The sequence below is a fragment of the Toxotes jaculatrix genome, chromosome 19 (genome assembly GCF_017976425.1).
Source record: "Toxotes jaculatrix isolate fToxJac2 chromosome 19, fToxJac2.pri, whole genome shotgun sequence".
In the NCBI taxonomy this organism is placed as follows: domain Eukaryota; kingdom Metazoa; phylum Chordata; class Actinopteri; family Toxotidae; genus Toxotes; species Toxotes jaculatrix.
In genome coordinates, this window is record NC_054412.1 from 342,131 (window position 1) to 356,655 (window position 14,525).

Sequence of the window (14,525 nt, forward strand, 5' to 3'; positions counted from 1 at the left end):
CTTTGATTTTTAATTTGTGTATTTTTCTCCCCAAAATTAAACATTTCATATCAGCAGGACTGAAGTCTGACAGCTGGGACCATCTGTCCCCTTTATCTGTCCCACAAAGTGTCTTAGTCCAAACCTGGACAGAAACACGTGGGACAGATAAGGCTTCAGGTTTTATTCTGGTGTATGTAAAGTATAAAATTGTGAAATATTCTGAATAAGAACAGAAAAATTTATTTCTGCTACATAAACAGAGGTGAAGTGTAGACGTGTGAAGGTGGAGCAGGTGGTGAACACATGAAGCAGCCAGAGGTTTAGATGAAGGTGCAGGTGGATACCTGTACCAGGAACCAGGTCATGACATGAAAAACGGCAGGTGCTGGTGAAGGTTTCAGCTGCGGCTCATCCGTGTTTCCTGTTAGCGTGTGATGTCATGTGACTCAGGTCGCTGCACTTTATGGATCCTCTTCCAACAAAAACCTTCAAGTTTAGGACTAAGATGTGGATTCTCACCTCCACGGTGTCCTTGGCTCCGTGTCTCCACCTACATGGGGAAGACGAGGAAGCCGGTGAAGGTGCTCAGTCTGCTCTGGTCAGAGATGCTGTTGTTTGGCCAGAGGACGACCCACACCCTGTCCCCCTCCTCCAGGACCAGCGTCATGCCGTTGGACTCTGCACTCTTCTCACTGAGTGTGTTGTAGATGGCGAACATGTTCTCGCCATTCTTCAGCACCGCTGCATTCAGGGACCTAGAGTTTCCAGCGCTGCCAGTGAACCGGATGTAGTAAAGCCCCTTTGTGGGCGCTGTGAAGACGCCTGCAGACAAAGAACAGGGACAAACAGCTCGTGACGTCACCACGACCAGAAAACAGAACTGATGTTTGGGCTCAGACCTTCTGTTGTCCTGACTGTAGCTATGTTGCAGCAACAGGAGAAAATTTCAACCTAACAGTTGCTGACAACATTTTGCCCTGATCACAGGAAACTCTGCTGCTTGGTGATCTGAGACAGAGACGCTCGACTCGTACCCGTGTCTGGATTGTACGCGTTGCCGATGTTCGTCGTCACCTTCTTGAACACCAGCGGGGTGCCCATGTTGACAGGCCCCTGATTGGTCCATTTGGTAGTTGTGACGAGGGAGGCTGAGAACGCCACCTGGGATTTACCTGCAGGAACAGAAGAACTCTGCAAAGGTTTTCATTAAATATGATGACGACGACTTTTCATCTTCACCACCACTGAACTACAACTGTGAACTTTGTCCTGAGGGTGGAGGAAGTTATCTAAACCTAAATGTTTGTCTGCTGTATGGTGGCTGGTTAGGGACATCTCACACTGGGCCTTTAACATAAACTGCAGCACGAGCAAACTGCAGGAGGAGAGGAGAAATCCACCTGTCACAGTTTTACAGGACACGTGTTAGCACAACTCTGCTGTCGCATCAACACATTCTGCGTGTTTTTAGTATGACGCTGAAATAACTGATGCAAACGCTTCTCTGTGCAGAGGGGCCATGAGCTCCATGCTAACACCAGCTCCATGCTAACACCAGCTCCATGCTAACACCAGCTCCATGCTAACACAAGCTCCATGCTAACACGAGCTCCATGCTAACATGACACAGCATGTGGCAGCGTCACAGAGCAGGGTTAGAGTTAGGCTGCAGTTATCACTGGGATTCAGTCAGACAGAGTGGAGCTGAGCCTGACAGACTGAGTCTGAAATGTCCTCAATAAGCCACCGTACATGGAGCTCTGTGTCTGCACCTGATGGTAAGACTTCCTGAATACATCATGTCTCTGTGAAACCATCTCTGACCTCTGCTGGTGCCTGAGTCCTGATCAGACCACTGACCCAACACCAGCAGAGACCAGCCGGACACCGTCTCAGCCCAGGGACAACCAGACTGTGTGACGTGGTCTCCTGGATCCAAACCCTGACCTCTGGACAGACTGACTCCTCTGTTTGACCAACATGAAGTTTGTTGGACTTTGATTCTGACAAACACACTGAAAGCTGACGTGTTGATTCTGCTCATCTATTCTTCCAACTTAAACACAGAGTCACTGAGCGACAGTGTTTCCAGAGGACGAGTCCTCCCAGGCTGCCTCGGAGACTCGTCCTCCGTGGCTGCCTCGGAGGACGAGTCTGGAAAAAGACTCAAAGTGTTAAAAGTTCTTCAGTGAGTCTTCTGTCATTAATTATTATCTCTGATGGGTTCAGGTGTAAACAGCACTTTACTGCTTCATTACCTCACATCAGAGTGAACTCCTGAGTATTTTATTGATTAATGAAATCGATTATTTGGTTTGTAAAAAATCCAAACACAGAGACAGATGCTGTCACACACACACACACACACAGCACGGTGAAGTAATCCACCTCTGCTCATACTGAGTACATCGTCATATTGTTTATAGTTTTTAATTTTTCTGGTAAATTTGATCTTGAGTCTTTATATTTTAGATTTTCTGTATATTCTGGGTGAATCTGTGTCTTCGCTGCTGTGACAGATGCAGTTTCTCCACTGTGGGACTGATAAGAGTTCATCTGGTCTGATCTGGTCTGAATACCTGGGCAGTGGAAGAGAAACGCTGACAGATGTTTTGTCTGCCACAGAGCATCTGAGGTCAGAGTGAGATCAGCTGACACATGGGATCTACATGTAACACTGAGCAGAGACCAGGGATCCAGAGACTGACTGCAGACCTGTGTGATGGACAGAGGTGAACATGTGACAGGTCAGAGACCAGACTCCTGCTCAGAGAAGAGGCAGAAATTGTTCTGGATTATTCTTTGATTTCATCAAACCTCATTTTGAAGACGATCACATTGTTTTTTCTTCTCTTGCCTTCTGATGCAACCTACCCCACTACTGGGGTAGGTTGTAACAAAGGAGCAACATGTATTTGACGTCAGCTGACGAGAACCTGAGATGCTCCTGCAGCCACCTGTACTCAATAAATGTACCTGCGCTCGTGTCCTCACAGTCACCTCTGGAAACCAAACACAGCACTTTCATTACTCTGTAATCCATCATCTGTTAATCTGAAGCACAGCTTTAATCTGTGGCTGCAGGCCTGAGCTGCTTCAATCACACTAAAGTACAGGTGAAGGAAATGTGTCCACACCTGACCTCTGACAGAGAAAAGCTGCTTTAGTGATGGAGGCTGAATCTGACCAATCACAGGTCGATGGACTGTTTTACAGGGACGCGTCTCCATCCATCGGATTAACCGGGTTTCCTGCTGACAGCAGCTCGGCCGGTTTTAATCCTCTTTCATTGATTTTATAATGTTCTGGTTCAGGTTAAACTGTGCAGAAAAATCCTTCAAACACAACAACAGCTGGAACCTGAGTCCAGCTGACTGACCTGTGTCCTGACACTCTCTCTCCAGTCTCTCCATTCTGGCCATCATCTGCTGCACAAAGACTCGCACATCTTCCTCTGTCGTCCTCCCAGGCTTTAAAATCCCTCCGTCTTCATTCCTGTCTGCTGGGACCTGAGCCCTGACCAGACCGCAGACTAACACCACCACCAGAAACCGAGCAGACATCCTGTCAACTCCAGGACAACTAGACCGACAGCAGGAGACGAGACACCGTGGACTGAAAGCCTGAAATGCTCAGATCAGTTCTGAGCCTGTGGACTGACCCTGGACCTGAATAAGTCAACAGTGTCCACAACATGTGTATCGATGTTTGAAGGACTTTAATCTGAACTAACACACAGAGTGAATCTGGGCTCGACTTCTGCTGCTGCTGCTCTGTGACTGATAAAGGTGCATCTCACCTCATCAGCTGCTGGAGCATCATTACAGATGAAACCACTGAGCAGTGAGCAGAGTCAGTATGATTCCTGCTGAGCTGCTGCTACACCACATCACTGCTAACAGAAGGTCTGTGACTGTGGGACCTTCATCAGTGTCGTAGCACATGTGCATCGTAGTTTTCACTTAAAGGATTTAAACACTTCAAACCACAGACACAGAAAATGCCACCGTCACCTGAACAGAGGTAAAACCTGACGTTCAGTGTCCGTCTGTGTCCACAGACCTGTCAGTCAGAGCGGGAGGACGGCAGCAGCGTCCAATCCTGTGGCTGTGTGGATGTTGGAGGTGGGCAGGACTTCATCCTGGTTTCTATCTAGATCACAGGTCTGACTCACAGCGCCTCCATGTGGCCAAACAGCAAACTGGAACATCATGACAGAGTGAGACATGTCAGAACAGTAACACGTTCATAATAACAATTCATTACACAATACTTCCACAAAAGTCTGTAATTACTTGCAGTACCTGTGAGTACACCGTACCTCCTGTTACAGTATGTTACTGCAGTTAGCTCTGAGGCTAACTGCACTGAGGCTAACTGCTCTGAGGCTAACTGCAGGCTAACTCAACTCACTGATCAAGAATCAATAACATTCCAAATCTGTTAGAAGATAAATAAGAATCAAAGAATCTATGATCAAAACCTGAAACCAGATCAGATCTAACCCATCACTTCCTCTGCGTCTCCGCGGGGCCCTCAGGTCCTGTTCAAACATGACAAATGAAATCTTTGGGTTCTTTATGAGAAGGTGAAACCAAATCTGTCAGAAAGGAAAGAAACACAGACATTGAACACACTGCAAGAACTGAACTAAAGAAAATAAATCAAAGTGAGAGGAGGAGAAACTGCTGAGGAACAAGTCAGAGCCGTTTCTTCACAAACAGAAATTCACTTGGTTTATTAAGAGCTTGAGAAAAGCCTGTTTTTTTTCCAGAGATCAGAGCGTCATTTCCAAAACTCCACAAACTGAACATCAGCGAGAAAAAGCTTCAGAGCAACAAAGCACCTGAACACAGACGAACAGCCGACACCTTTCCAGGTGCTTTAAAGGAACATTCTGACATTTCTGCCCGCCAGTCAGACTGAGGTCCAGGATGGACCGCAGCTGAAGCCATCCAGTACATTTAGGCTCCTCATCGAACTGGTTCCAGTCAGTACTGAACTGGACTGAGGGGCTCTGAACTGGTCTGGGCTGAATTTGTTTGAGCTGGTTTTGAAGTAACTTGTGGAGCAGCCTGGGTTTTAGTAAAGCGGTTTGGTTTGGTTTGGTTTAGTTTGGTTCTGAACTGGTTTAAGTTTGATCCAGGTAGCACTGAACACACATCAGATCCAGGGGTGTTTAAGACCTTTGTAGTTGAGAAGCTGAACTGGTCTCATGAACCGAGACAGTCAGAGACAGTCTGTTTGACTCTGAGAGTGAATGCTCAGCAGCGTCCTGGTCACAACAAAGATTGTCCAAACAAGGAGACATTTACAGTCTTTCACCAGATAAAGATTCGTGTCCAGGGTTGTTTCCTGAGCCTGTGGTCAAACCAACACACTGAACGCTGCAGGAGTCCAGGACAAATACATAGAGTGGGCATGTAGGGTCCAAACTGGTCTGGACTGGTTCTTAGCTGGTTTAGGTAGGTTTTTAAATGGTCTGAACTGGTTGTGTAACATCTGTGTTAGTTTGAGCCTGGTTTAGACTCTGCCGCCTGATGACGGTTCTGGGTGGACAGTGTTTAAAGAAGCTAGATTTGGTTAATGCGGACTTTGCTTCAGTTTGTTCTGAACTGGTTTGCATTAGTCTGCCAATGAGCTGATGTTCGGTCTCATGTGGTTTTGTTTATTTCTATTAGATGTGAACATGCTGTGAAATGGTTCAAGCTGGATCTGAAATGTTGGTTTTGGTTCTACACCTGATTCAGTTTGGAAGTAGTTTATACCACATATGAACTTGTTTTGATTGGTTCTAAAGTGGTTTCAGTTGGTTCAGAACTGGGCCTCCATCCATGTAGGGTTCACTTTAAACTGGTTTTGGCTGTGTTCAAAGATTGGATGGGACCACATCCTAATTGTATCTAGATGGGTCTGAACTAGTTTAGTTTGATTCTGAACTGGTTTCAGATGAATCTGAAACACTTGGGTTCATTCAGGTCAGTTTGAAACTGGTTTAGGTTGGTTAGAGAATAAATTTTTGGAACTGGTCTGGATTGGTTCTAAAGGGTCTGCGTTGGGTTAGAAATGGCTTCGGCTGGATGTGAAATGTTTGGGACAGTTGTAATCCTCAGGATAGTTGGGGTCACTTTGGAACTGGTTCAGGTTGATTCTGAAATGGTTCAGATTGGCTGCGTACTGATTCAGGATTGTTTATAACTGGTTTGTGTTGTTTTTTCTTTTATAAACAGTGAAACTGGTTTGAACCGTTGTGATGTGGTGCTGTGTCGAGCAGCAGCCTTAAGGACGGAAGATCGACGCATAAAGCGTTCGAGTCAGAACGTTCAGACAGGAAATGAAGCAAACTCAGTCCGACAGGTTTCTGCCGACGAGCTGACCACCTCTAGTGTTTTGTTTTTTATAATCTGCCATTTACAGATTCACCTTGAACGGGGGGGGTGGACAATTAGGAAAAAGACAGAGAGACGCGCACCACTGCTGCTACTGTGCACCATTGTTACAATCAAGGCACCAATCACAGAGCATGTTGGACGGCGAGTGAAGTGTATGAATCAGTGGGCTATCGAACTCATGAAACAAGGAATCAGAAAACAGAATTCAGTATCTTTCCACCGCCCGTGCGACTAACTACAACATGAAAAAACCAGCGTGTCTCATCTTCAGAGACGTTAGTATTCTGGGACGTCAGGTGACACGAAAGCTAGAAACCGCTGACCCGAAGCTCGTGGCACCGCGGCCCTCTGAAACAAGCAGTTCACTCCAAAAACAAACTCAACTGGGCGTCTTCACACAGGAACAGCTTTGGACTTCAAACACCACATTTCCTCTGTCCGTGCTCTACCACGAGCCACAGTGAGTCCGGCGGGCTCCCCGCAGGACCCTGAGGACACGGCAGTTTCAGTTTCTTTTGAAGTTCACTGCCTGTCTCACCGTGAGTTCACACTGCGAGCAACGCAATAGTGAACCAGTCGGGGAGAAAGGCATGATGGGAGCTTTCTCCACAGGCCTGTTGAGCTGTGGGACAGAGACGAGCCAGGAGCTGATCTCCACCTGCCAGCGTGACTTTGGTACATTCTAGTGCTAAAATGATTTGTGGGTTCACAGATGAACGTTAACAGTTTGGTGACTGGTTCCGACTCCTTCAGCGTGAGGATCTGCTCATTTTCGTCTTTTAACTCTTTGCAGGTTTATTTTCCTGTTTGATGTACCAAATAACCTGAATTCCAAATATCACCTGTATAAAAAAAACCCTGGCTTCTTTATAAATACTCTAAATCATAATATACAACTTGTTAGCTATTTTGCTGGTTAGCTATGATGGGCGTCTGACTGCTCGAGTGGCTGAAGCTGAACTTTTCAGCATCAGCTGTGACAGTCGACAGCCAGGTTTTAAAACTTGATCGTTTCCCGCCTTACATGATTGTTTGACTCTGATTTTTATCTGACAAACATCAAGAAGACGTCTCATAAAATCCTGATTCAAAGCTGTATTAACCTAATCTCATCTCATCAAAGTAAAAAGTCCTAACAGACCAATCACCAGCCCCGCTGCTCGCAGTATGAACGCCCACTTAGGTTATGCATATACATAAAAAGTGCAGATTAAAAACTTTTTGGGGTTCAAGTGCATACATTTGTTCTCACATTTATGGCTTTTTTAAGTAACAAACTAGTATAAATGGAGACGACGGGTTGGGTTGTCCCTATAGTCTCTTGGTGTGCTTGGAGTTATAGTGGCTCCTCATGTCTTTACGGAGGCGGAACTTCTCTCCACAGACGCCGCAGATGTACAGATGGACGTCCATGTGTTTCTCCAGCTGCTCTCCACCAGGGAAGATCTGGAAACACACCTGGCAGATGGTTTCCCCAGCGGACAGGTGGGAGATCATGTGTCGGACATGGTCGTGTTTAAGGAAGGTTCCCTGGTCGCAGACTGGGCACACGTAGCGCGCCATGCCTTTGTGCATGTCGGTGTGCAACCTGAGCTGGCGTTCCCGCAGAAACTGCTTCCCGCAGGTCTGGCAGGTGAACTGCTTCTCCTTGGTGTGGACGGTGTAGTGCTCCCGCAGGTGGCAGCGCTGGTAGAAGCCTTTGCCGCAGATGCTACAGAAGTGTTTACGGCGGTGATCCGGTTCGGCCCCCTCCTCCAGCAGCACAGGGCGAAACAGCTCCTGTTCGTGGCAGGACAAGGCGTGCTCCAGCGCCAGGCTCTCGTTCTGGAACAGCAGACCGCAGTTAGGGCAGGCCAGGTCAGTGGCCTCCAGCAGGCCCTCCTCCATCCCCTGCGGCTCCTCCAACAGGGACGCCTCGTCCTCTCCGTGGGAGTCTGACTCACCGCCGTGGGATTCTCCACAGCGCTCTGCGTGCTCCTGGAGCTGCCGACCTTTGATCAGCACCTGGCCACACCGTCCACAGGCACATATATGGCCCATGTGATTAGACAGGTAGTGGGCTGACTTGTCCTCCTCCGTTAACAGAGCACCACACAGTTCACAGGGGGCACAGTCGATGTCCTGTTTCTCATCTTTGATTTTCCGAAGCTTTGCTGGAATCCCTGATTCATCGCTGCTGGCTGTGTGGACTTCAAAAGGGTCGCTGCTGTTCTCTAAGCCTGAGACGCCGGGCTCCGGTTCACGGTCCGATCCCGTTTTCTCCCTCAGCAAGTCTTTACGTGCGACATCGCCGAACCGTGTGCTACAGTCTCTCGTGGTGTGTTCACCAACCCGGACCACCTCAATGTCAGGGAACATGCTTTCTTCTGGTTCTCTCTTGATGGACACGCTCCTAGTCGTGCCGGGCTCACCGTCGGTCCCAGCTGCCACTGACCTGATGGTGAGATCAGAGTCGGCCTTGGTCTCAGGCCAGTCGTCCTCACCTTTACAGAGGACCCTGTGTTCCTCTGTGCTCTCGGATGCAGAGCTCTCAGCTTTACTCGAGTCATTGTCTCCTTCGACATTACCTCTTGGGGGATGATAGGCCTTCCGGTTAGTGCAAGTCAGGATGTGCTCGATTAAAAGCTTCTCGCAGCTGAAGACAAAGCCACAGTCGTCGCAGGTGTAGGTGCGGCCGAACCGAGGACGGTCTTTAAGAGTTGAACTTCTGCCGCTGGACCGCTTTCTCAGGTCACACGGCTGCTCGACTGCTCCGTCCGCAGCCGGTGGTGCCACTATCAGAGGAGTGGTCACCACCTCTTCCGCCACCACTGGCCTGGTGACTGCTGCCGGCACAGCTGGACGACCGGTGTTGCTGCTGACCGGTTTCGGTACACGCTCCACTTCCGGTGCAGCTGGCCTCTGCTGTTCGTACATTCGGACTCCAAACATCATTTTCCCACCTACAGGACCGGTGGAGGAACTGGACGAGGAGGAGGAGGAGGCCGAGGAGGACGGGGTGAGGTTTGAGCTTCTGATGTCCCTGAGATCCTCCAGCGAGTCGGGGATGTAGTACATCTGCAGGTACGCCATGGAGGCCTTGAGCTCCTCAAACTCGTAGCTCCCCACGACGATGCGTCCGAGGTACATGAGCTGCAGGATGAGGTCGAAGCACTCGGCACTGATCTGCATGTTGCTGAGGTCCAGACGACCCGCCCCCTGCTGGTCCCGGATAAACATCATCCTGAAGTAGGAGCTGCAGGCCGCCAGGACGGCCTTGTGGGCCCTGAAGTAGATGTCACCGATGGCAATGAGGCAGTCGCAGAGGAAGCCCCACTCCCGCTGGTTGTTGAGCTGCTGGAGGACGTGATCACTGTGGCTCGGCCTCGCCATCGCCCTGCAGAAAACAGAGGAAACCATGAAGAGACATTAAACGGCTGCATTCTTTCAGCTGCGAGGTTTCTCTGTGGTCGACTTCATTATGCTGCACACTATTTCACAACGTTTGGCTGGTTGCGCTCAGCGAGGCAGAACCAGCTCTCAGGCCTGTTATGACTCATCAAGATCAGAATAATGAGGAGATCTGATGTGAAATCTTTATCCTGTTAAATCCTGTTAAATCAAACTTCATCAGCAGAAATCAGCTCAGAGTTCAGGGGATTTCTCAGCACCGAGTACACCTCACAGCTCTCTGTGAACCAGTGGATCATCAGTTTGGGCAGGAAAGTGAACCTGGTCGTTTCACACTGTCTCACACTGTCTCACACGTTTACATGGATGCAGGGCCAGCTCTGGTGTTGAACTTATTTCTGCAGTTTGCTGTAAAAATGACTGAAATGATTTTGTAATGAAATTTTATGATATCAGTTTGTTCTGATTGGAACCAAAACATCACAGGACCCACAACACAAGTCAGCCTGAAACTGATTAGATGTTAATCTCATTACAAAACATTACATCACTGTGGACACACACACACACACAGCTGTCACTGATGATCTACATTAAACCCTGTTAAATGGACTGCATTTATACACAGCTTTTCTGGTCTTTCTGACCACTCAAAGCACTTTTACACTACAAGTCACATTCACCCATTCACACACACACATTCACACACCCATGTATGTTGTCTATGGACACTTGGACATGCAGACCAGAGGAGCCGGGGATGAAACCACCGACCTTCTGATCAGTGGACTTTGGTTCGACGGAGCTGCAGAGGTGAAAGTTCATCTGCTGAACTACTGTGATTTTACTTAACACCTTATTCATCTGATCATTTTAACATTAACTCAGTAACTCTCTGAGTCCGATCACAGACCAGAGGTTCTGTGACGAAGCCCTGAAGGTTCAGTTAAATGGAATACCTGCAGGGATCACTCCGTTTATTGATTAGCTGATCAGTAAAAATAAAGTCTGCTACTTTTTGCTAATCGATTCTTTCAGTCAGTTCTGAAGTAGAAAAGCAGAACGTGTCTCTGCTTCTTAAATCTCAGGATTTGATGCTTTTCGTTCTGATTCAAACAAAAAAACCTGAAGAACGTTTGAATCATTTGGACCCAAACCAGTAATCAACTATCAACTATACTTATCGACGAACTGATCAACTCACTGATCATTTCAGCTCCACAAACAGAAAACACGGGACGCGACTGTAAACTTTCACTTTAACGTTTAAATACTTTACATTTACAGAAAATTCACTTTGCTGTTCACAGAGTTTTGTTGGACTTTGACTCCAACTCCACACAGGAAAACGGTGAGTCGGTTTACCGTCAGCGCACCGCCCGCTCCCGCAGGGCCGCCGCGGACATGCGGGAACTTTCACGCATTCACCGGCTGTCAGTCACCGAGAGACCAGCCGTTAGAGGCCCGACAAAGGCCGGAGAAAAGCGGTGAACGACACTACTGAAGAGGGGAGTCTGGTTCAGGGCAGAGCGGAGGGAGAGGCCGCACAGACGAGCTAAAATGGAGATTACAGCTCGGCGGCGGTTAGCCGCGCCAAGTTAGCTGCTGTTAGCATCACTCACACCGGAAGTTACAGCGACTTCACCGCCAAGATAAAACGAGTGTAACGACAAGCAGTGAAAAACATAAGACAATGCGCACAAAGTAAATTCAACTTCGTTTTGCTAAAACTTCTACGCTAAAGTTCATTCACGTGGAGCGTACCGAGACGCCTTAAAGCACTGTTTCTGTAATTGTACTTTCTTTGATTTTGAAAAGCCCCACCGGATGTAGTATATATCAATGTTAACAGCAGACGATTTTCAGCGATGTCTCCCGCAAACAGCCCCGCCGCCCCCGCACTGCCGCCCGCATTTAGCTAGCACCGACAGCAGCAGGCCGCGGGGATTTTTTTTCTAGTTTTCTCGGCCAAGCGGCTCCGAGGGCCATACAGAAAGATGTCGACTCACCGTGGGTACCGTAGGCCGGCGGAGGAGCTGGTGCAGTCGGCGGCGGGTGTGTGGATGTTGCCGGGGCCCCGGAGTCTCCTGTCCGGAGGTTTGTTGTGCTCAGGCGGAGAGAGGAGACGAAGGAGAAGCCTCTTCTTCTTCTCCTCCTGCAGGATGAAAGAACTTCCGTACAAACTGCCGCTCTGTCAAGCCGCACATAGTCAGGAAGCCCGAAGAAGAAAGAGAGAATTTCCGGTCAAAATACTTGCCTTCACAATAAGATTAAATCTTGAAGCGAGCCTTTTTCCGTGGGGTTTGATTTTATACTCTTTATCTTGTGGTTTATTTGAAAAGAGAAATTTAATTTGTTTGTTTTTCTAAAAGATAAATGAAAATATAAAACATAAAGACAGAGTAAAGAGAAAAGTAGTAAAGAGCAAGTGCAGATTGTTTTTCACTGGACTTTTGTAAAAACTAAAACTGGTTTAAATAAAGTTTTATTTGTGTGTTGTAATAGTTTTTAATACTAATCTGTGTATTTATAATTTTTAATCAAGCTTCCATATGGAACTATACATTTTGCACAGTCATACTGGATGTATGAATAAACTATATAATTCATAAAACAAATAACTTGTCATTGTTAGAACGTTAATGTAAATACATTTTTACAAAAGATTAATTTTATGTACGTTTTCCAGTTAAGTACAACTGTCCACACACAAACTCCCTTCCATATTTTACATGTACAGACACTATAAAAAGAAAACAAAAATACAGTAAACTGAGGATTCATAAAGACGCTGTGCTTCTAATTCAGTTTTCATCTGCTGTATCCTCAGATTTTTATTTTATGGGTTAATTTTCCTTTAAATGGACATTTTTCAGTTCTGTTCTAACGAAGGCTGGAGGTCTTTTGAATTCATCTTTTGTGATTTGGATTGAAATCACAAAACTAAAAGTCATATTTCTAATCAGAGGGAGAGGACCTCACTTTCCTCAAACAGAGAACCTTTAAAAATAAACATGTTCTACGTTTGTTAGCTTGTTGATTGATGGTTTACAACATTTCCATCCAGCATCAAATGAAACTGCAGCTGTGAAGCTGTGAAAACAGCACTGCTAAAGCTTTATTTAGTGCGTCACAGTTGTAGTTACTTCGAGCGAGTACAAACAGGATTATTCTGAAAATATTTACCGGAAGTGTCGCATGTTGTTTTCTGTTTAACTTGATTGGGTGAGCTGAGGCCGTGCCAACCGGATCCATCAGAGAGCAGGAAGGAGTGAAGAGGTCTCACTCTGAGCGGGTTTTCACAGTCTCTGACTTCAGTCCTGCTTCTCCCCGGTTTCCTTCACCTGAGTCAGAGTCACGGAGACAAACCGGCTCGGTGTCATCAAACCCAGCGGACTCTTCCTGTTCGGACGAAGAGAAATCAGCTCGTTAGACAGAGCTGGTCTGTGTTCTGGTCTGAGTCCAGTTCACACAGTATCAGAGTATTTTTACTCGGTGGTACTTTTCTTCTTCTGCTGCTGCTGATTCAGATGTTATTACATAACATGTTAGAAGCTGAGTTTTATTTTAATAACAGAATAAATGTAAATAAATAAACACATTTGTCTTATTGTTATTATGATATTATTTGATTTTAAGATATTTTAATAAAAAACGAATGATAATTTAATATCAAACGTGTTTCAGCTCGTGACTTATTATTTCTGTACTTACACAGTTTGGCAGCTGTTAATAAATCCGTTATTGGTTGTTGATTACATGTTAGTAAGTAACACAGTCGGTCACGTGACCAGCCCCTTTGACCCTTCCTCTCGCGAGACGTGACGCGGCTTTTTGCGAGATTGCCTCTGCAGCAACAAATCGGCTCCGGTCCTGAAACAATCTGCACATTTCTGCGGTAAGAGGCTGATTAACGGCGGCGGGCACGTTGCGCGTGCACGGCGCACACAGACAGAGGGCGTGGAGGGGCGTGCGCACGCGCTTGTGTACGTGTAGGTGAATGAGGACGTGCGTGTTGCTGAATGTGGGGGAGACAGAGGATGGAGGAGGCTGCAGCCTGGTGCGCGCGACACGACGTGCACGCGGCGAGCCGTGGTGTTGTTTGGTCGCGCGGGTGTCCGGTTTCCGGCGTGTTTGGATCAGAGCCGGTGTGTTAGATTCTGGATACCGGAACAAAGCCCCGCCCCCCTGTCTGTAAATGTGTGTGTGTGTGTGTGTGTGTGTGTGTCTCTGCTGCGTCGCGTGCAGGTGACCTTCACTAAGGTCAGAGGTCACCCTGCGGCCTCCTGCTCACCTGTCCAGGTGTTTTGGGTGTTACATCATTACACCTGAGCTCAGGGTGGAGGCGGGCAGAGGTTTGATGGAGACAGTGTGACGTCACTAATCTTTGTGTTTCTGATGTCAGCTGCTGTCAGACAGGGCCGGGGTCACGTGCTGAGGGGCCCCAGGGCCCCTGCTGACCCCACGGTACCTGCCCCCGCTCAGGAGCATAGAGCGTTTGTGTTCGCTGCTGGGACCAGCGGGTCTGTGCTGGGACCAGCGGGTCTGAGCTGAGACCAGCGGGTCTGTGCTGGGACCAGCGGGTCTGAGCTGGGACCAGGGGGTCTGAGCTGGGACCAGCGGGTCTGTGCTGGGACCAGCGGGTCTGTGCTGGGACCGGGGGGTCTGAGCTGGGACCTGCGGGTCTGTGCTGGGACCGGGGGGTCTGTGCTGGGACCAGCGGGTCTGTGCTGGGACCGGCGGGTCTGTGCTGGGACCGGG

General features: G+C 47.9%; 2 protein-coding genes across 5 annotated transcripts; both read right to left on the reverse strand.

The window, feature by feature from the left end:
* Window positions 1-133: 133 nt before the first annotated feature.
* LOC121199801 (complement C1q tumor necrosis factor-related protein 3-like) lies at window positions 134-3,701 on the reverse strand. The gene is made up of 3 exons (XM_041064753.1): window positions 3,362-3,701; window positions 1,017-1,154; window positions 134-804 (listed from the first exon to the last, which is right to left on the reverse strand). Exons 1-3 carry the CDS (start codon window positions 3,543-3,545, stop codon window positions 533-535), a joined length of 594 nt encoding a protein of 197 aa, XP_040920687.1. The 5' UTR covers window positions 3,546-3,701; the 3' UTR covers window positions 134-532.
* Window positions 3,702-5,164: 1,463 nt separating this feature from the next.
* On the reverse strand, window positions 5,165-14,459 carry zbtb1 (zinc finger and BTB domain containing 1). 4 transcript variants are annotated; one of them, XM_041064734.1, is made up of 4 exons: window positions 13,479-14,459; window positions 12,951-13,166; window positions 11,774-11,955; window positions 5,165-9,750 (listed from the first exon to the last, which is right to left on the reverse strand). In XM_041064734.1, exons 2-4 carry the CDS (start codon window positions 13,017-13,019, stop codon window positions 7,686-7,688), a joined length of 2,316 nt encoding a protein of 771 aa, XP_040920668.1. In that variant the 5' UTR covers window positions 13,020-13,166; window positions 13,479-14,459; the 3' UTR covers window positions 5,165-7,685. The 4 variants fall into 4 exon arrangements, with proteins under 4 accessions (XP_040920668.1, XP_040920667.1, XP_040920670.1 ...); XM_041064733.1 differs by having other exon boundaries at window positions 12,951-14,459; XM_041064736.1 differs by lacking the exons at window positions 11,774-11,955; window positions 12,951-13,166; window positions 13,479-14,459 and adding exons at window positions 10,474-10,569; window positions 11,130-11,728.
* Between the last annotated feature and the right edge of the window lie 66 nt (window positions 14,460-14,525).